Below are 22,013 nucleotides of genomic sequence, written 5' to 3'. Positions count from 1 at the left end.
TTTCCTCTTCTACCCAGTAATGACGACAGTTTCCCATTGATTGAGTTGTTCACTTCCACTGATCCTTCCTGCCATCAGTGAAAAGAAAGCTAAAAGTGCCAGGATTTTCAACTGTGGACTTGAAACTTGTTGAAACAAATTTATCTTCCCTAACCACCTGAACTATTCACAAACTATGGTGACAAAAAGCCCCAAAACATATGGATGCACTAACTTTATCTATGGTGGCAAAAATAGTGAACACGTACAAAGATGAAACTATTAAAAAAAATGATGTTTATTTCCACTGCTTTGCTTGCAGAAACAAAACTCTGTTTTAAGGTCTATTTTCCAATGAAGTTTCTATTAAAAATTAAAATGGGAGTGTCTACGACATACAATTACCATGAAAAAATGTATACCCTATCAGTGAAGAATTCATAATGACAATTAAGCAAAAATATTGAAAAGATTTTAGGTGGATCAATGACAAAATATTTTTAAATATTTAAATATTTTCCAAGCTTAACCTGAAGGTAGGAAAGAGTGAGTAGAAAATGTTTCTTTCAGCTATGATGGTTATGGCACCTAAGCATTTCCTGACAGACTACAGATTTTCATTTTATTTTTGGTTTTCTTTCATCTTGAACCGATTTCTACAATATTACCTTCCTAAAATAAAATAAGGGGGAAAACTGATGTGCAGTTTTTAAAAAGATATACAGGATGAAATCAGGAGGCATGGATTCTAATTCTGTTTCTATTACCTATTTAAGAACATTGGGTAAATTATTAGTAAAATGATGGGAATGAAATGCCTTCCTCATCCTCTAAATGATACCTAAATTCTCTGATTCTTTCTATTAAGAGTGCCAAGCATTCCGTTTGCAGCTAAATGAACAAAAGTGAATTTCACAATCACATGTAAAATCACAGAATCTGGCTGTTTCTTGTCTGCAGGAATTTTAATTGTATGTTTGGGTTGATCTTATGAGTATCACTTAGATAGCACTGTTGTAAAACTTCAGTTGAATCATCATGATAGTTTTGAAATATTCACTTTCCTTATTTGCTCTTTGAGAATTCTTTTTGTTAAATATTCCTTCCACTATAGAATAAAGATAGAAAACAAAGTCATGTGTAAATATTTATGTAATCATTTGACATTCACAAGAACAATTTCAGGATTATTTTGAATTCATAAAATTTGTAGCATTTTATAATCTACAGACTCACGACTTTGTAAATAAAAATGCAAATATCCAAAAATATTGACTAACACATACACAAATGTAATTAGGAAAATAAAATAAATATATATTAAGCTATCAAAATATTTTGTACAGTTATCCTTTGCCCGAATACTCTTGCCTTCATAAGATACTAAATCTCTTGGCTCTTTATCTAACATTGTAATTTTAAGTGTATGTGAGTATGTGTGTTTTCCTTCTTTCACGGTTTCGCATTTAAATCTGTTTAGAATTTTATTTAGGTCAATTAGTTTACATAAAGTAGCTTGCCTCTAATCCCCAGGTTTTAGTGAATAACATCAATGAACTACTTCTTTTTTAAAATTTGTATTGTTATGGCTATAATTAAGGGGACATTCTTTAAAATCCAAGTTGGAAAACATCTGTTATCCCACATACCAAAATAATAGAGCTTGTATTTAGCTACCTTTACTTGAGCAAAGAATTTAAACAAGTATCCACAGGTATGTATCCTTTATCTCTCCCTTCTTTTCTGCTTTCTCTTCCTAGACAGTCTCCCGCTCCTTCACCACAAACAAGCCAATATATAGTTTAACATGGAACACTGAACTAATAGCAGTCTATTGGTGAAACAATCTATATAGTTTCTACAATTTTCAATTTCCCTTTACCAATTTTTAATTTCTCTTTACTACTGAAATATTTAATTTAGACCCACCCCATCATCTGGGTGGCACATAATGATGAGAACTGTAAGATGTAACTTAAAGATATACCATTCAAATATAGATATGCCTTGCCTCCCCATGTCCTATATCTAAATGTTTTTGCAGAGACCTAATAATGGCAATGACATTAAATTCAGGCACATCTTCCTGAGTTACAGCTCACCAAGAGTTCTTAACAGAAATTCTGCCATTATTTATGCCTGACTGATTAGTTGCATTCTCATAGACAATTCTAAGGCCATTACAAAGTTGCAGGTTTTACCAGGATACATCTTCATAAAAGATGTGTACCTCTGACATTGTTTAGATTTGATGTTCATTGGAATCAAGTTAGCATATACTACTTTGGTCTTAACATTTACACAATTATGAGCAATAACTGACCTAAGTCAGTGTTGCACTTGCTTTTCCTTTGGTTCAATCAAAATGTATCTTTTCCCATACAGATACATTATAGTTGGACATATGGCATTTAGTAAGCATTCCACTGTTATCCAAAAGGTAAATGTATTTAGAGAAAAAAATTAAATGATCTTTTGATTCAGCTCATAACTTATCTATTCTCTAGCCACTTGATATCTGCATATTTGCAGTAAGTTTAAATACTTGGTTTGCATTATTTTTCTTAGTCAAGCACTAAATTTAACCAATCAAAATTTCTGAATTTAGAAAACCAACAGTCATTACTCATCGCCTCTCCTTACTTTAGATCCAGCTCAAAAACATTTACTCAAAACCATCCCTTGTCAGTGACTTGCTCACTGCATTTCTCTCTATGTCTACACAAGAAAAGAGAAACAAACACTCGAATACAATTTGAGTTAAAACAAAATTTAAAAAAAGGTCTTGACATTGGGGGAAGGCAAGATTTTAAGACAACCTTCACTAAATTCTCTAGATATTTGCTCAACCTTCTCTTTCCAGTTCTTTTGTAGGGAGAGGTTTGCTCATTTAAGATCAGGAAACATTCTCTCTCCATCAACTGCAAGAACAAGAATGCCAATGTGATTCTTATTTTCTCAAAATTATTTAAAAAAAGAAAAATAGAATCACCAGAAAATTTACATTCACACACTACATACTCAAATGGGACACCTTACAAAGTTTCTACCATCTATTTCTAACCACTCTTCTCTGTATTGCTTAAAACTCAAGCCCTATGAAGGTTCCAGAGAGTAAAACATGCTGAAATTATTATTTTCATCATTTCTTTTAAAAAATTAAATCAAAATTTAGGTGGGTGTAGTTTTGTTTTTATGATTTCAATACGTGGGGAATCAGGAGCACAAATTTTTGTATTTAAATCACCCCTCCCTGTTTCACTCATTCCATGATCTTGTTCATATTCATTCATTGAACACAACTCCCCTTTTTTCTCTCAAGCCAACTAGAAATACTAAAAGGTTAAATCTGGTTTCAGAAGAAAGAGCTGCTGCCCTAAGAAAACTTCTACAGAAAGACTGTCTGGATGCTAAGATACTATACAACACCCGAAGCACACAGATGGTGCAGAAGCTCTTTCGTACAACGTTTTCTGATCCTCCTACATCCCTTTCTTAGCCGCTAAACCCAAAGAAAAATAAGGGCTTTGGCTTATTGGAAATTTAAAGAAGATTTTCAAGGGTGGGATTGGCGCTACTCTCCTCTCCTTCAAGAAAAATCTTTTTCTCAAGAGTTGCTCAGCTTTCCATAGGGTTGTTGCTAAAGCAGATTCATCACCCAGTCAGGTGAAGGTTCTAAACCTGGAATTAAGACCGACACTGGAGGAACAGGTAAAATAGGAGAGTTCCCGGTACTCCGCTAAAACGCCTCTAAATGAATACAAAGAATCTGAGCAACGGAAATAGTGGTGCTCTTTAAAGCAACAATAGCAGAAAGTTTAGTCGTAAAAGGTTTGTTTTTTTGTCTTTCTTTTTTCATGCTTGATCGTAACCTACTCAGACCAGGTATGGAGAAACGCACAAAGTAATTGTACAGAAGCCAGGCTCACCGCGCGTCTGTGCCAATTTTCTGAGGTGACTGTCAGAAAAGCGGGAGAGGTACCATCGTTTCGAGGGAATGAGGTCAGAATTCACTGGGAGAACCGTTCGCTCGGCGAAGCAATACCGCGGGAAGGGGCGGAGGGTGGGGGGTGCTCTGGAGCCGGGCTTTGGAAAAGGAGGGAAGGTGGGTTAGGGAGGACTTTGTGCGGAAGGCTTTGTCAGCGCCAGCCCGGGTGCGGGGTAGCAGGCGGGGGTCTTTGCGGGCTGGCTGAAGTGGGAAATCAGAAGGGGAAGGCGCGGGGACAGTGAGGACGGAAAGGACCCTGCTTGGGGTGACCGGGGGGTCAGGGCCATCGGCGGCTGCGGCGAATGTGGTAGCTCCGGGGCTGGAAGATGAGGCGGGACCGCGAGCTGCCCTCAGCTGTGCCGGGGAGGGAGAAGGCTTCAGGTGGCCAGCAGGTGGAGTTGAATCAAAAAACCCCTCGGGGATCACCAAGCAGCGTCCTCCCGAGACCCCCTGCCTGAAGGCTAGAGAATCACAGCAGGTGGTTTGGAGGTACCCCTAACCGTAGAGTGGTAGAGGTTCTCTCCGCTCCCGGCCTGGGCGCCGACCCCCTGCGCTCTCCAGGCTACTCACCGGTCCTGGGAGGAAAGCGCCATCCGGGCGCGCGCGAGGGCTGCGCGGAGCAGGCAGCGGGCAGGGCCGGGCGGCGGTGGCGGCGCTGTCCTAGGAGCGGGACTGGAGAAGGGGGACGCCGAGGCGGCGACAGCGGCGGCGGGGGCGCAGAAAGCTGCGGACGCGGAGGGCTGTGGCTCTGAAGCTGCTGCGCCGCGCGCGCTCTCTGCCCATCTCCGGCTCTGTCGAAGCGGCTACTGCTACCGCCGCTGTGAGGGAGGGAGGCGAGGGGGAGGGGAGGAGGCACGCGGCTGGGAGGGAGAGGCAAGAAGGGTGGGGGAGAGAGAAGAGGAACACCCAGAGTGGGGAGGTGGGAGGGAGGCGCGGGCGAGCCCGGCAAATGTTCCCACCAGCAGGGCTTGGGGAGGAGGTCTCCCAGAGGAGGAGTAGGGTCTCTACCCCGCCCCCACCTCTTTCCCCTCCTTCCCCTTCGCGCCCTTTCCTTGGGCTTTTCCTCCAGTGGCCCAGGCTGGGGGTTGCCGGGCTCGGTAGCTGCCGCGGCTTCCGCTCGCTGGAAATAGAGCTGAGGCGCCAGCTACCCCGCCGCCGGCCCGAGGCACCTGTGCGCTGCACACCGCCTCCCGCTCCTTTGCGGCGGCTCCCCCGCCCGGCTGTGCCCGCCGTCGCCTTCCCTCTCGCTCCTTTCTGGTCAGATTATGATCGAGCGTGTGCATCCATGACATCTGTGTAGTCCCCCTATTGCTGTCTGCTTCCCCGGGCGCTCTTTGGCACAGGGTGTCCGGCCAGAAAGCGCCGGCGGGGAGCAGGCTACCATATCCAGCTCCTTGGAGCAGTTGCCTGGGCAGGGGTGTCGGTGTTTGTTTGCCTCTCAGGTTGACCAGCTAACAAGGTAAAAATAATAATATTTGTAATCATATGACCCAATTGCCTGGACCATTCCCTGAGATCCAGAAAGGTTTAAGTATGAAGGGTACAGAGTCAGTCTATTGCCCTCTGTCTTGGCTCTTCTCCCTTTTCTCAATATTCTAAAAAAACAGGACACGACTTAGCCAGTCTAATAGAAATATTTCTCTCTCTCTCGCTATCTCTCTCTCTCTTTTTTTTTTAATTGCAGAGCTTTTCGTTTTTATCCAAATTCTCCCAGGATTGGCCTGGCTTTTCCTCTTACAGATTTGCTTTGCTGTATATCAGTCCTGTTTATTCGCAAATTACTACAAATACTCCCAGGAAAATAGATACCTACTACACTCACCAAGATCAAGGAGGTGAATCCTGACATTCGGTAAATATGAAAACAACTGGACATTATTGAGTGATTTCTAGGAATTGTAATTTTGTTTCATAATCTTACATGGTAGTTGAGAGTGGGCAGGAAGCAGGTAGATTTGTGTGTAAAAGATATGACTGGAAAAAAAGTCTAGTAAAACTCTCCTCAAATAACATAACATATAAAGTGATGAATTATTCCCTGTGAATACCCTGGAGGGAAAAGTTTTTGATTTTGTTTGTATGTTATTTAAATTATTAGGCTTTCAGTTACTTAGAAATCATTTTTTAAATGCCAAAAGAGGCTTATCTATTAGAATAAATTAAATAGGCATTTTATTTTTCCTAAGTATGTCTTATATAACTAGTATCCTCATATTAAAATAGGTACACTCTCAATTGTAAAGGTAGTATAAACATTTTTTATGCAATAAGGCATAACGAAATATTGGTGAAAACTCTCTCGCTCTTGTCATATACATTCACATGAAAAAATAAGTGTTTGGTGATAAATTAATACTGGGTGGTCTGGAATCCAACTAGAATCTGTCCTGCAGAGAGTATCTGCTTTGAAAATATTGGTTTCACATCTACCTGATCATCTGAATGAGAGAAGCACCTCCTCATTAAGGGAACAAGAGATACCAAACTCTTCTCATACACCTCAGCTTTATAAAGCATGTGTCACAGTCTCCAGATGTTCAGTGTCGCACCATGAAAATTCACCATATGGTCTTCTTTCCAAGAAAACCATAGAAAGAAAATGGTTGGTGAAGACTTAGAGCTCATTTGACTCTCTAAGTCTTCTCAGCTGTGTCTATATAACAGACGTGAGCAGTACGTTTTTCATATACTAGTAGCTATTTGGGCAAAAAGTGGTTAACAAGAATTAAACCTCCATTTTCTCACCCCTGTTGCAGGATATTTCTCACCCTCCTTTGCTAAGGTACTTCAACTTTGTCCTATATTTGATTATGAAATTATAATAGTAATATCTATATAGTCACTTTGTGGTTGTACACGGTAAAGAAAAAAATGTAAACTAAAATGCTTTAAAGGCAAAGAAAGAAAAAAGATGGCATTTAAGAGTTCAGCAAGGCAAGGTTCTAACTCCTTACTCCCCAACCACTTGGTCCACCAGAGGCAAGAATAGGATGATAAAAATTAGAATGGCATCTCTATTTTCCCCTCTCCTTTTCCCAGGAAACAAGAGGAGAAAACTTTTACTTGGTTAATTATGAATAATAATAATAATAAAAAGAATGGGCACAGTATCAATACAAAAATAATATTGGAAAAGACTTTTAGAGGAGCACCAAAATGTACTAACTGTTGAAGAATACACACCATGACAGTGTTGCCATAGAGAATTTTAAAAATTTGTGCTAACATTCTGCCATGAATTTTCATAAGGGCACAATGAAAGAATTGCTTCTGTGAATGAAAACTACAGGGCTTTATGCAAGAACTTGATTGGGCAGGGTTGAGGACACAATAGGAACTGATGACCGAAAACTGGGTATAACTCAAGAAAGTAGTAGAATTAAATATAAACCATCACAAATTAAGAATTAATATGCAAGAATTATGAGGTAAAGTACTGAGGTAAACATAGTAAAGGAGAGAAGGAAAAAGAATGATAAAGTCTAGCAAAATAAATTGGAAATAAGGAGATGAGCAGGCTTAGAATACAAAAGATGGAGAAGGCAGGGAAAGATAATCCAACACATACATAATTAGAGACCTTGAAGAAGAAAATATTAATAATGGAAAAGAATTGATTTCTATATTATTAGAGAAAAAATCATTTTTGAAATGAAAGACTTGAAATTTCAATTTTAGGGAGTTCCCATGTGGCACAGCAGGTTAAGGATCTAGCATTGTCACTGCTGTGGCTCTGGTCACTGCTGTGGTCAATACCCAACCCAGGAACTTTCAGATGCCATGGCTCCAGCCAAAAAAACCCACAAATTTCATTTTTAAAGAAAACAATGATCACTAAAGAAAATTGCCACCACCAAGACATATCCCAGTACAGTAACTAGAATTTAAATATGTTGAAGAATCTTTGGGACATGCAAATCAGTAACTTATAAAAGAAAATATTACAATTGGTCTCATAATTCTTCAATACAACATTCACAGAACAGAACTATCCATTGTCAGTGGAGGAAAGCCCACAAGAAACCAGTGTGAGAGTTAACTTTTTTTTTCTATTTAGGCAGTCTTTCAAATATAATAGGTGTAAGCAAAGTTTTGAACACACAAGAACTAAGGGTGTATTATTCTCATGAACCTGTCTTGAGAATAGAGAATGGAATTTAGCTTTCTAAGAGATAAATGGAAGAGATATCTTGAATCAAGGACTTATTATAAGCATCAACTGTTTTTAACTATTGACCTGAAATATGAGAAGGTAAGAATTACAGCAAGAAAAATAGAATATAAATATCATAGATCCTGACGATGTAATAATAAATAATATATCTAAATAGAGAAGGACCAAGAAAAGATGAGATATAAAGGCATTAATTGTCTAACAGCTGAGAGTCCAAGAAAATCATTGCAAATAAGAAGACTATCATATTTAACAACACAAGGGTTGATTATATATATAAACTATAATCAATATATATTAAGTACTAATATTTATCACTACCTATTTTAGTAAAACAAATACAGTCTATAACAGTCAATAAATGCAGTTATTTTTAAAGAAATAAAATTACAAAGAGCAAAATACAAAAAATAAACATTGAGAATACACACAGAAGTAAATTTTAAAAATAGACCACTAAGTCAAGGAATTTTACAAAGTTAAAAATCAAAAACTAGGAGTGCCCATGTGGCTCAATGGGTTATGGATTTGGTATTGTCACTGCACCAGCTTGGGTGGCTGCTATGCTGTGGGTTTGTTCCCTGGCCTAGGAGCTTCCACATACCATAGATGCAGCCAAAAAAAGGGGGAAAGGAAAAAAGAAAAAAAAAACTAACATAAAACAGATCTTTCATATCATTGAATGTGAATTGGAGTATCTCATTCTCTATGAAAAAGCAGACTTTTAGATTGGATCACAAAGCAATAGAATTTTAAGTCATATCTACACTAAGAAAACTCAGACTATTTGAAAAATAAAAGAGAAAACAAACATATAATAAGCAAATGCATACAAAAAGTAAGTGGGAATTGCAATCTTAATTGGAGACTAGACCTCATATGAACTAAAAACCTGTGAAACAAGATAAAGAAGGATATCTTATGGTTATAGTAATGGGTACCTTCCTGTGTATACAAAACAGTCATGAATATCTGTCTACCAAATAGTGTAGCACCAATGTAACTATATCATAAATTTTAATGTGTATAAAAATGTAGCAAAAAGCCCACTGTTAGTAGGAGTCTTAATATTTTAATTCACGAGATTCCACATATGCACACAAAAAAGATATTAAAGTCTAAATATCATATACTTTTTTCAGACCAACCTCACTTAGGAGCATCAGTGGCAAATCCTAGTTAAAATATTAACAAATAAACCCTAACACATTAAGTGCTTAAAAGGACATTAAAAGAACACTATATCTTCACCAAGAGCATTTTTCCCCCAAGAATGTAGGGCTGTTTCTATATGAAAAGAGTTATTAACATACTTCATCACTTCCCTCATCTATAAAATGAAAATAAAATATCAGTACCCACTTTATGGGAATTTTTACAATGATTTAAAGAGTTATTGCTTGCAAAATCTTTAGCAAGAGTGCCTGGAATATAGTTAGCCCTTCATAAATGTTATCTGTTGTGTTTATCAGCTTTCAAAAGATATTAAAGATGACTCTGCTTATGATAGTAATATAAATCTTGTTTTCATTTTCTTGAATAACAAACTGGTGTTGATTTATTAATATTGTGTTCTCATCTTTTGTCCCTCCTCTGTGGGATTTTCATTATTAATTTTTAGGACCTGTGTTTGTTTTGTATTATTATTAAAATACTGCTAAGCATTAAAATCAATTTGCAAATTCTGAGTGTACTGCAGACTATCTTTAAAAATAATTTTGAATTATAATACTAGTATATCAGCGCAATCTCTCTCCCTTTCTTTTTTGTCTTTTTAGGGCCATACCCACAGGCATGTGGAGATTCCCAGACTAGGGGTCGAATCAGAGCTATAGCTGCCGGCCTACACCACAGCCACAGCAACACAGAATCCTTAACCCACTGAGCAAGGCCAGGGATTGAACCTGCGTCCTCATTGATGCTAATCAGATTTGTTTTTGCCAAGCCACCATGGGAACTCCCTTTTACTTATTTCTATTCTCAATTTTTATTTATTTACTACTGTTTTCAAAGTCTGTGCTGAAGGAATCTGTGAATGTTAATTTCTAAACGTATATTTACACGTATATTCTCTATATATTCAATCACAAAGATAAAAAAATTCTTTCAGCTATATAAGGCTCATTGAAATATATATAAAATATTGTTTGTATATAATTTTATATTCTTTATAGTTAATATAATAGTAGCTATATATATAACTATACATAAAGGCTATATGGTTTATATATATGTATAAAATATATGGTATTTACTATTATGTATAATATAAAGTATATTATGTATTATATATACCATTTCAATTGTCCTTATACATCTGAAAGTATACTTATTTCTGCTCTTGAATTATGGAAAAAGAAATTATAGGGAGTTCCTGCTGTGACACAGTGCATTAAAAATCCAACTGCAGTGGCTTCGGTGGCTGCAGAGGCATGGATATGCCCAGACCAGCAAAGTGGGTTAAAGTAGCCGCATTGCTGCAGCTGCCATATAAGTTGGATTCAATTCCTGGCCCAGGAACTTCCATATGCCTTGGGTGTGGCCATAAAATTATTACAATTTATAATTCTCAGTTCATTGTTACCTTTCCTCAGAATGTTAATGACTTATTGATGTCTTCCTTCCAATATTGCTAGTGTTATTGTAAACTATCTTTGTCCTTAAATAACCTTTATTTCTACTTGTTCTTCTCAGAAGCATCACTTTAATATTTTATACTGTTTGACACTTGGTAGAATTTTTCCATCAAAAGTAATTGAACAAGAAGATCCTGCTGAATAGCACTGAGAACAATGTCTAGATACTCATGTTGCAACAGAAGAAAGAGTGGGGGAAAAACTGTAATTGCAATGTATACATGTAAGGATAACCTGACCCCCTTGCTGTACAGTGGGAAAATAAAAAAAAAAATTTAAAAAAAAAGTAATTTAATCTTTGGTTTTAGGAAATTATTTCCAATATTTTTTAACACTTTTCTGTCTATTTTTTTCCATTTTCTCCTTTTGAAGTGTCTATTAGAGCATTTTCACATGCCTTCATATAAACTTGGTTCCATGACTGACCCACAATTCCTTGGAATGCAGCTCTCTGAAATGTTTTTAGGTTAATGATTAAAGATATTCTTCTATACACCTTGAGGAATGGACTGTGCTATTCTACCTTGTCAGGAATGCCTCAGACACTGAAGACCTGAGTGGATTTCCTTGAGCAGAGATATTTCACACAGGTTACTGTGGTTTCACCACTAGAGAGAAAGCACATCCTGTGCTGAGACATAGAAAGGCTCAGTAGATTGTGCCTGATCCCTTTGGATTTCACCCAATGCATATCTTTTTCTAATTTCTTCTACTCTGTCCTTTTGCTATAATAAGCCTTAACCAAGAATAAAACTTTTCTGGAACTCTGTGAATCAAATTTGTGTAACATTGAGACTCCAAAAACAACAAACGTTGAAACATTCAAATTTAGCCCCAATTTCTTCCCACACTTCTTTCAAACTTTTTATCTCTTTTTATCCTTGTCATTTGAAATTATTTCTTAATTTAATTTTCTTGTTTATCAATTTTCCAAGTAAACATTCTATTTATGCTATCTATTAAAAGGTTTTGTTATTGTTGTTTATTTCAATAATTTTATTTTCCATTAACAAGGTCTTGATTTGGTTCTTTGCAAAATTTCCAGTTCTTTTGCAAAATTGCCTTTTCTTGGTTCATAGCCACTTGCTCATTTTACATAATTTACTATTCTTGCTTCATAGATATGGTGGCTTTTTTTTTTTTTTTTTTTTTTTTTGTCTTTTTGCCATTTCTTGGGCTGCTCCCGCCACATATGGAGGTTCCCAGGCTAGGGGTTGAATTGGAGCTGTAGCCATCGGCTTACACCAGAGCCACAGCAACATGGGATCTGAGCCACATCTGCAACCTACAGCAACATGGGATCTGAGCCGCGTCTGTAACCTACACCACAGCTCACGGCAATGCCGGATCCTTGACCCACTGAGCAGGCTAGGGATCGTACCTGCAACCTCATGGTTCCTAGTCGGATTTGTTAACCACTGCACCACCATGGGAACTCCTGATGGCATATTTTATTGCTGCATAGACAGTATGTATGAGTATTTATAGTTTTTTGCCAGATTATGATGCTACCATTTCCACAAGAACCGATTCTTCGTTTGTTGAGAATATTGTCTCTTTTCATATGTAGGCCACTGTCTGATGGTTGTGTTGCAATCTTCTGCTGGAAAATATTTGTGTATTAATTAATAAATTTATTCATTTATTTACTTAGGGCCACACCCATGGCATATGGAGGTTCCCAGGCTAGGGGTTGAACTGGAGCTGGAGCTGCTGGTCTATACACAGCCACAGAAATGCGGGATCCAAGCCATTTTTACCACCTATACCACAGCTTACAGCAATACCAGATCCTTAATCCCCTGAGCAAGGCCAGGGATCAAACCTGTGTCCTCATGGATGCTAGTCAGATTTGTTTCTGCCGAGCCACTATGGGAACTCCTTTTTTTTAAATTAACTTATTTATTTATTTACTTGTGGTATAAAACTGGCAGGGTGAAAGGTGATCACTTTATGACCATGCAATCCCTAGCCTAGTGTGGCATTATTTCACCCTTGGTCTTGGAACAGAGAAGTAGGGAGAAAATGGAGGAAATTAAATACCAATGCTAATGGATTCAGTGACATCTCAACCACCAGAAAATTTGTATATAATTTTCCTCTTGCCTATATGTGTATATTCCTTGATATTTATAGTTTTTATTCATGTACTTTTTTCCTGTTTTGTATTTTGTGAGAGACTCTATAGTGTATATTAATTTATGTTTATTTAGTTCCTTCTTGATCCTCAAGACTATATTGACTGTTCAAATATCCCTAAGGACATCTCATTTACCAGAGCTCCATTTTATTTTTTTGTCCAGCATCTTACTTGCCACAAATTGTATAATACCGCCTCAGGCAAATGTGATGTGGAACAGTTACCACTGCTTGTTTTGGACAAATACCCTGGGGAGTAGATTCTTCCCACTGTGTTGGTGTGAGCACTGAGTCAGGTGAAATAAAGAAAATCTCTGTGATTGAAATTTTTTAAGATAACTGCCAGACAGATCAAATCACTAAAAATTATTTGAGCATGGGATTCTTTTGGAGTTCCTATCCAATTTACCTCCTCTAGTGGCTGCTAGGCTGCTGGTTTTCATAGCTAATAGGGTTACAGAGCTGTTGGTTTCAAGCCTACTGCAAAGCTGAAGAGAGGGACTTTAGTAGAAGTTAAAAATGAGACAAAACTCTTCTTATGGAATTTCAACAACTTATGTTCTTTAATGACTTCTCAGATCATTGCAAGCCTTTGGTTAATTTTTAAAGTTATGGAAAAGGTGATTTTCATAATTCGTGACTGTGCTTTCATTGTTTGGTAATGACTGTAATAAATACCAACCACTACAGTGAATTATGTTAGACATTACTTGAAAAATCAGTTGAGTCTAGTATATTTCAAATTGTTTTGTCATGTTGACCCCATCAATATAATTATCTTATGGTCAAATGTATTTATAAATTACATGTTTATACTCAGAAAATGTTTTCTGGTTTCTAACCAATAGCTAGCAAATATCTCTATTTATATTTACATGTATTTATATATTTTAATTGATATTTCCCCAATATAATTTTGTTTCTACTGTACAGCATGGTGACCCAGTTACACATACATGTGTACATTCTTTTGTCTCACATTGTCATGCTCCATCATAAGTGACTAGATATAGTTCCCAGTGCTGTACAGCAGGATCTCCTTGCTAATCCATTCCAAAGGCAATAATTTGCATTTATTAACCCCAAGCTCCCAATCCACCCCACTCCCTCCCCCTCCCCCTTGGCAACCACAAGTCTATTCTCCAAGTGCTTGATTTTCTTTTCTGTTGAAAGATTCATCTATCTGTTGAAAGTTTCATTTGTGCAGTATATTAGATTCCAGATATAAGTGATATCATATGGTATTTGTCATTCTCTTTCTGACACTCAGGATGAGAGTCTCTAGTTCCATCTATGTGTATTGAGCAGTAATATTAAAATTAGATGACAAGTATTAAGATTATCTATTATACCATATTGTTATAATTTCATTTGTTTATTTTTCTGTGTATCTTTTACATCATCATAAGAACATTGTCTGAGTCTTTTCCGGTATTTTAGAGAGAATACGGTGTGTGTATTCTAATAGTGCACTTATGTATTCACTCTTGAAAACAGTCGTTAATTAAAAAATGGGCAGGACTTCCTGTGTAGCTCACAACATAAAAAATGGGCAGTGACACATTTTTTCTAACCAATGGCAACAGATATGAATGTTCAAATATATACATAGAGATATAAAATATTTGAAAATATTTAGAGATAATATTTAGGAAAAATATTTAGAGATAGAAAATATTTGAAAATGGAAAATATCTAGAAAATATTTTGAAAATATTTGCTCCAATATTTGAAAAAAATGTAATATAACCTACCTGAAAAGTTAATGTGCTTACTGTATAAATAAATTTGGATAGGCTGCTTCTTAGTGTAGTTTCTTAATTTAAATCTCTACCTGAGTCAAACAGTTGTAGAATTCTTGAAACAGCTTTATAAAATCTCAGATTTCTAAGAAACACAATAGGGAATCCTGAGACCATTTTTCTTGTGAAGTTTCAGAGTGAGCACATAGCAGTAGGTATAAATAAAGAAACATAGAAAAAGTAGGGCAAAGTTCAAAAATGCTGAACTCAAAAGCTGACGCTGAAGAGCAGCAATTGAATGACTGGTTCAGATGGCATCTTTGTACATATTTCCCAGTCCCCAAAAGTAGAACTAATAGCTTTTTTCTTTGTGTTCCCATATTATTTTTTTTTTATAACTCTTATTACTAATCCCTGCTAAAAAGCTATCTCTCTAATGAGATTGTGAAGACTCCAGAGGAAGAAAAGGATTGTTAGGGACATTTTTAATGCCCTATCTACAAAAAATAGCAGAGAAAATACTCTAGAAATATATGTAGACTGAAACAATAAATGAATATGCACTTGATAAAGATAATCCAATTTTCCTTTGCCAAAAATTGATCCATTTATACTTTTATAAACTATGAACATCATGCGTAAAATAAGTCATTTTTCCTATGAATAACCTACTTTTTCTACATCGATGAAGTAATATTATAGACACTGTCATTAATAAGCATGATATTTGTGGGAGTGAGGGTTGTGTGGACTGGTGGAAGTGATGATGATTTCATGTAAACTAATTTCAAAAATGTGGTTTCTATTTTTTGATATAGCTAAATGAGAAATTCAAAGAAAAAATGTTTTTAATAAATACATATTTCTAGCTTCAGAAAATATTGTCACTGTAAAAAGAAATTGTATATAAATTGAAGACTATACAATAGAATTAAATTAAATTATCTCCAAGGCCCTTCCTAAATTATGAATATTTGTTTTATGCCTGTTTATTAAATGAAGACCAAGTCTAGCTTAAAACTCTATTTGGTAGGATTTTTAAGTAGCTGGAATTTATAGGATTTAGGAAAGCAGGACACTTGAAGAGTGAATTATGTTCCTTCAAGGACAGAAAATGACTAATTTAACAACGAAATTTAAAGTTACATGGAGCTAGTGATGGGGAAGGGGTGGAGGGACTATAACATGGTCTGGGCAGATTGACAAAGTTGGATTTACTACATTAGGGAAACAACAGTTGTACATTAAGACAAATTCTTGGCCAACTTCATTTCATATTTGACAGCCTGTATTATAACAACAATGCAATAACACAGTAACAAAAACTCATAATATCCTGAGCCTTCTTTATGTCACTAGTGCTCTGCTTGCTGAACATTTACTGATATATTCTTCAGTCCTTACAAGTGTCCAAGGAAGTTAGCATTGGGGAGTAATTCTCATCTTTCACTTGGCAATTTTCCTTACAGCTGCAGAAAGGTTAGATAACATGTCTAAGATCACAAAGCCAGTAAGTTGCCTGGTGCCAGGATTCAAATCTTGAAGCAGCCTGATTCCAAGTTCTATATTATTAACCATTATATATTGCCTCCTCAGGAAGAAGAAATCATTAGGAGAAAATACGGGTCTTTGTACTTGAAAGTCTTATACTTTGAGATTTTATAAACAAGTCCTGAAATAGAAGCAAGTTATGTTAGAGATTGAAGTGAGGAGTGACCTCCTTCTTGACATCACCCATTGAAGACAAGTGCTCTTCACCATTTTCCAGGAACTTGTTCAACCCAAATCAAAAGAGTAGAAACAGCCCAGAAATATTACTGATATGGAATTTTTTACAGTAATCTTGGTAAGTAGAGCTCAAATAATTTATAAAAATAATAAGGCAATATGAAATTTATGAAATACCAACTGTACTGGAGTAATTCATACCTATTATACTGGGAGTAAAGGACATGCTATAGTGGAATCTCCTCCAGTTTACATACTGAAATGTCACTCTGCCGTGGAGACATAAGAGGTTGAGGTCACTTCACTAGTCCACAATTTTCTGTGCTTCCCTTCTGTACCATATTGGCATATAGCTTTACTTTTTCACTAAAAAAAAAAAAAAAAGAATTCAAATTCCAATGCAGTCTGGTAATGAAGAGAAATATGAGAAGCAAATTAGAAAACACAGTAACTATCTGTAACCTTTGTAACTATCTCAAAGGCCTAGATAGGATTCCTGGTTACTCATTAGTTAAAATTTCAAATCCGGGCTGATATTCCTGCTCTGTTTCTTTTCAGAGGATGGCTAGAGAATTCTCCAGTGGTTGAAAATAGGAGGTCTATTACAGGGCTTAAAACTGGTGTTACTACACTCTTCACTGATAAAAGCACAGGTATGAGGTCCTTGATCATCAGAAGGGTTTGAGCTTTATGTCATCCTCTGCGCAATGGAAGTGTTAACACTAGAGGTCTGGTTGTTCAGCGGGTGTTAGAAAATGGGGTTGAAGATGTAGACTAAGGGCTAAAATGTGAAGGGCCTTATAGGTCACGATAAAGAATTTGAGTTTTATCTTGTTATGGAGCTATCAGAGTAGAATTTCAGTAGGATGCCCATGTTATCTGATTCATAATCATTTAGGATACTGTGTGGAAATTCCTCTCAGAGAAAGATGGAAGTAGGGTGACAAGTTATAGCAGCTCTGGTGATTGACAACCATAGATCTATATAGGACTATAGCAGTGGAAAGTAAGAAGAGTTGGGATTCAAAAACAAAAATAAAAAGAAAGGAAAGAAAAAAGAATTCCCTTGTGGTACAACTGGTTAAGGATCTGGCATTGTCACTGCAACAGCTTAGGTTGCTGCTGTGGCATGGGTTGGATCCCTGTCCCAGCAATTTCCACCTGCCTCAGGCGTAGACCCCACCCACCCCCAAAAAAAGAGAGAGAGAGAAAGAAGAAAAGAAGTAATGGTGTTCAGAAATCAGAATGTTGAATGAATGACTGAATCTAACTTTGGTGCCATTGGGTCATAGCAGATCACTGCACTGAGAAGAAAACCTCTGAGAAGGATAGTTGTGGGATGCTTGGGTATTGGGATACCCAAGCACTAGCAGTTTCATTTCTGAGGCAATTTGGGTTGAGGAACAAATGTTTCCCTTTTTGCTGAGTTTTCTTCAGAAATCATGGATTAGGAAGAAAAGCTTAAAATCAGAAAAGATGTCTTAAAGAAAATTATTAGAATTAAACAAGGAAAATAGGCTGAAGCATTTAATTGCCTACATTCTAAATGTTTGTCGGTGCCCTCTTTAAACACTTTCAGAAAGCGTCTGTACAAAAGATCTTTTTACTGATTCTCCCCACACAGAATTTAGGGTAGCAATCTGAACACACCCAGATAAATTGTCTCTAGTATAAGTTCTTTTTTTTTCTGGAAGGAACACGTTTAAATTCGGCTGTGTCTACCCAGCTACAGATTATATTTCCTGGCCTCCTGTGGAGCCAGGTATAGCTACATGACTACATTCCGACTCATGGAATGTGATGATAAGTTATGTGTGAAACCTTAAAAACAGTCACAATCTTTAAAAAGGAAATTTCTTATCATTCACTTCTTTTTCCTACTCTTGGCACAAAATGAAACAGTAGTTATGGTGTGAGTTTGCTGCAATCATGTAGTAAACTCTAACTGAAGACATGACAAAGCACAACAGAATCTGCATCTTTGCATGACCTAGAGCAGAACCACTCTGATAGCCCCTCCACCTGAGGATGTCACATGAGAGAAAATAATAAGCTTCTATTTTTGCTCAAAGAACCGTATTATGAGTAGCACAGACGGTACACTACCTCATACATAATTATTATTTATGACAAAAAATGTAATTTAAAATGTAGGCAAATTACTGTGTTATATTTCTACTACCATTTAAAGAATGGTAATCTTTTGTACCTTATATATTTCTACTTTTTCTTAAGTTTATGAATCTTATAATGATGGATTGCTGATTTTCAATGATGGATTACTGATCACTTTCCCACTCCTTATATAAGATACTGAGGTCCAGGTTTGATGCACCCCCAGAACTCATTGTCAGTGTCAAAAGAGTATGCCCTTCAAATTGCAAGTAATTAGAATCAATAAAATATTGAAATTATTACCTTCAGAAGTAACATTCTGAAATATGATTTGTGGATGTATTGCTGATGAGAATTTGGTTTCTCTGAAATCTTATTAAGAACACTAAAATGTAACTAGTGAATTTATGACCTAGTTAATTGCTATGTGCCAAATAGAACTTTGGTGCTTAAAAGTGATATAAATGTTTTAAAGAGAACAACAGGATGAATTTGTCTTGAAGAATGGTACAGTCTTACAGAGTGGTAGGTGAAGGCAAAAATCGCAATAGCATGTGGTACAGGCACAAAAACAGGTGTTACTGAGAAAATTATAATCCAAGGGACAGTAAAATGAAGCATGTTATTCCTTTACAGGCTTATTTTTTCTTGAGAGGCATGCAGTGAATCTACAATGGGAAATTGCAAAGGACACTGCTCCAGGAAAGGGGCTCTGTCACCCTCTTATTCTCAGTTTTTATAGGACTGAGTGAGAATGGCCTTGCCATTGGTGAAGCATGGAGAAGTGTTCAGATTAGTTGTCAGCTGTTCTGGAGGAAGCTTGAACACTGGTTGTTAAACACTGTTGTTTACACAGCAAAGATAACATGTGAAAGCCTTGTGGGGTGATTGACATCTTTATGGCCCATTCCACTAGGATGAAGGGGAAAGTTGTTTTTTTTTTAAATTTACCTACTTGTGATGGTATCTTAGCACATGTATACATGTACTCTCAACTTCTATCCTCCAAATACCAGAACTTTCTTCATTTTTTCATCCTAATATTAATAATATCTATCAATACATTTTTTTCTAAAATGATTATAACAAAGATTCTTCATATCAGAATTCCTGTTCACCTCTTTTAGTATGCTTTCTTCTTCCAAAAATGTATCATTATTTGAGTCTCCCAGGTCTTTGCTATTTGAATTGAGGTAAATCTGTAACTGTTAAAGATTCTGATAAATATATATCAACTCTTGGTATATATTAATTAATATATATTAACGTCATTATTTTAGTCCAAACTGTATTGTGTTCATCAAATAACTTTCAGAGAAACTATATTTTTTAATTACAGTTATTTCCTAGTTGCATTGTAGATATTTTTTCTCTTTGAGTTCGTTTTGGTAGACTCTTCTTTCATGGGAAAAACCAGGAGTTCCCATCGTGGCGCAGCAGAAACAAATCGGACTACGAACCGTGAGGTTGCGGGTTCGATCCCTGGCCTCGGTCATTGGGTTAAGGATCCGGTGTTGTTGTGAGCTGTAGTGTAGGTTGCAAATGTGGCTTGGATCTGGCGTTGCTGTGGCTCTGACATAGGCTGGCAGCTGTAGCTCCAATTCAGCCCCTAGCCTGGGAACCTCCATATGCCATGGGTGTGCCCTAAAAAGATTAAAAAATTTTTTAAAAAGTATCTATATTCATCAATGATATTGGGCGATAGTTTTCTTTTTTGGTGGTATCTCTGCCTGGTTTTGGAATGAGGGTGAGAATGTCTTTGGGAGTATTCCTTCTTCTTCAACCTTTTGAAAGAGTTTAAGGAGGATGGGCACCAATTCCTCTTTATATGTTTGATAGAATTCACCTGTGAAGCCATCTGGTCCTGGACTTTTATTTGTAGGGAGTGATTTTATGACCTCTTCAATTTCATTTCTAGTGATCGGTCTGTTCAGTTGGTCTGTTTCTGCTTGATTCAGTTTTGGCAGGCTGTAAGAGTCTAGAAAATTGTCCATTTCTTCCAGATTGTCAAACTTATTGCCATATAGTTGGTCATAGTATTGTCTTATGGTTTTTTGTATTTCTGCTGTATCCGTTGTGATTTCTCCTTTTTCATTTATAATTTTGGTGATTTGGGTTCTTTCTCTCCTCTTTTTAGTGAGTCTGGCCAGGGGTTTATCAATTTTGTTCACCTTTTCAAAGAACCAGCTCTTGGTTTTATTAATTTTCTCCATTGTTTTTTGAGTCTCTATTTTATTGATTTCTTCTTTGATCTTTATAATTTCCTTCCTTCTGCTGACCTCACACCAGTCAGAATGGCCATCATTAATAAATCCACAAATAACAAGTGCTGGAGGGGCTGTGGAGAAAAGGGAACCCTCCTGCACTGTTGGTGGGAATGTCAACTGGTACAGCCACTATGGAGAACAGTATGGAGATACCTTAGAAATCTATACATAGAACTTCCATATGACCCTGCAATCCCACTCTTGGGCATCTATCCGGACAAAGCTCTACTTAAAAGAGACACATGCACCCGCATGTTCATTGCAGCACTATTCACAATAGCCAGGACATGGAAACAATCCAAATGTCCATCGACAGATGATTGGATTCGGAAGATGTGGTATATATACACAATGGAATACTACTCAGCCATAAAAAAGGATGACATCATGCCATTTGCAGCAACATGGATGGAACTAGAGAATCTCATCCTGAGTGAAATGAGCCAGAAAGACAAAGACAAATACCATATGATATCACTTATAACTGGAATCTAATATCCAGCACAAGTGAACATCTCCTCAGAAAAGAAAATCATGGACTTGGAGAAGAGACTTGTGGTTGCCTGATGGGAGGGGGAGGGAGTGGGAGGGATCGGGAGCTTGGGCTTATCAGACACAACCTAGAATAGATTTACAAGGAGATCCCGCTGAATAGCATTGAGAACTATGTCTAGATACTCATGGTGCAACAGAAGAAATGGTGGGGGAAAAACTGTAATTGTAATGTATACATGTAAGGATAACCTGACCCCCTTGCTGTACAGTGGGAAAATAAAATAAAAAAAAAAAAAAACAAACATTTTACACCTTCTGGTTATCAAAGAGCACAGAAATAAAATATTTCTTGAAAGCACAAAAAAAAATTTTTAAAAAAGTAAAACTAGACTTTCATCAATCATATTTTACCAGATATCTCTGATTTGGATTTTTTTTTTCAAAAGTTTCTTAACCTTGGACATAGTTGGTAAAACCAGTGAAGTCCTAATTCCTATAAAGGAGAATTCACCTAAGGCAAACATCCCAGAATGACACAGGTAGTTTGCTAGTGGAGCGAGAGAAATTTTAAAATGCAAAAAGGCAGCATAATCTTGCCATATGATCCAGCAATTGCACTTCTAGTATTTACCCAATTGATTAAAATTGTATGTATTTTTAAAACCTGCAAGGCAAATAGATAAACAGACTGCAGTACATTCATACAATGCCTTAGTAGTCAATAAAAATATATGAGTTATCATAGCATAA

General features: G+C 36.7%; 2 protein-coding genes across 5 annotated transcripts in view; one reads left to right on the top strand and one right to left on the bottom strand.

The window, feature by feature from the left end:
* The window catches only part of LOC106508899 (4-galactosyl-N-acetylglucosaminide 3-alpha-L-fucosyltransferase 9), a 200,635-nt gene extending 195,365 nt beyond the window's left edge, over positions 1-5,270 (bottom strand). For 3 of the 4 annotated variants that reach the window (XR_014806183.1, XR_014806189.1, XR_014806195.1), the window contains exon 1: positions 4,538-5,270. The gene's annotated coding sequence lies outside the window, so the exon portion shown is untranslated. The remainder of the gene's footprint in view (positions 1-4,537) is intronic. The other variant, XM_084960883.1, reaches the window with a different exon arrangement.
* Positions 4,294-21,648, top strand: LOC102159560 (uncharacterized). The gene is made up of 6 exons (XM_085013059.1): positions 4,294-4,348; positions 4,433-4,787; positions 5,652-5,819; positions 16,255-16,504; positions 16,945-17,039; positions 19,138-21,648. The coding sequence occupies exons 1-2, from the start codon at positions 4,294-4,296 to the stop codon at positions 4,717-4,719; spliced, it is 342 nt and encodes a 113-aa protein (XP_084869185.1). The 3' UTR covers positions 4,720-4,787; positions 5,652-5,819; positions 16,255-16,504; positions 16,945-17,039; positions 19,138-21,648.
* The last annotated feature ends 365 nt before the right edge of the window (positions 21,649-22,013 follow it).

Source organism: Sus scrofa, chromosome 1 (assembly GCF_054392235.1).
Source record: "Sus scrofa isolate SSC_HxYL_T2T_F1_AM1 chromosome 1, Sscrofa_HxYL_maternal_Yorkshire_Landrace_v2.0, whole genome shotgun sequence".
NCBI lineage: Eukaryota > Metazoa > Chordata > Mammalia > Artiodactyla > Suidae > Sus > Sus scrofa.
Note: the sequence above shows the minus strand (reverse complement) of the source record. Positions and strands in the feature narration are given on the sequence as shown.

Bases quoted from the DNA above. Each gene is read 5' to 3' on its own strand.
- LOC102159560 (XM_085013059.1), top strand. From the start codon at position 4,294: ATGAGGCGGGACCGCGAGCTGCCCTCAGCTGTGCCGGGGAGGGAGAAG. The intron at 4,349-4,432 runs GTGGCCAGCAGG...CCTGAAGGCTAG, and splicing joins GGGGAGGGAGAAGGCTTCAG to AGAATCACAGCAGGTGGTTT.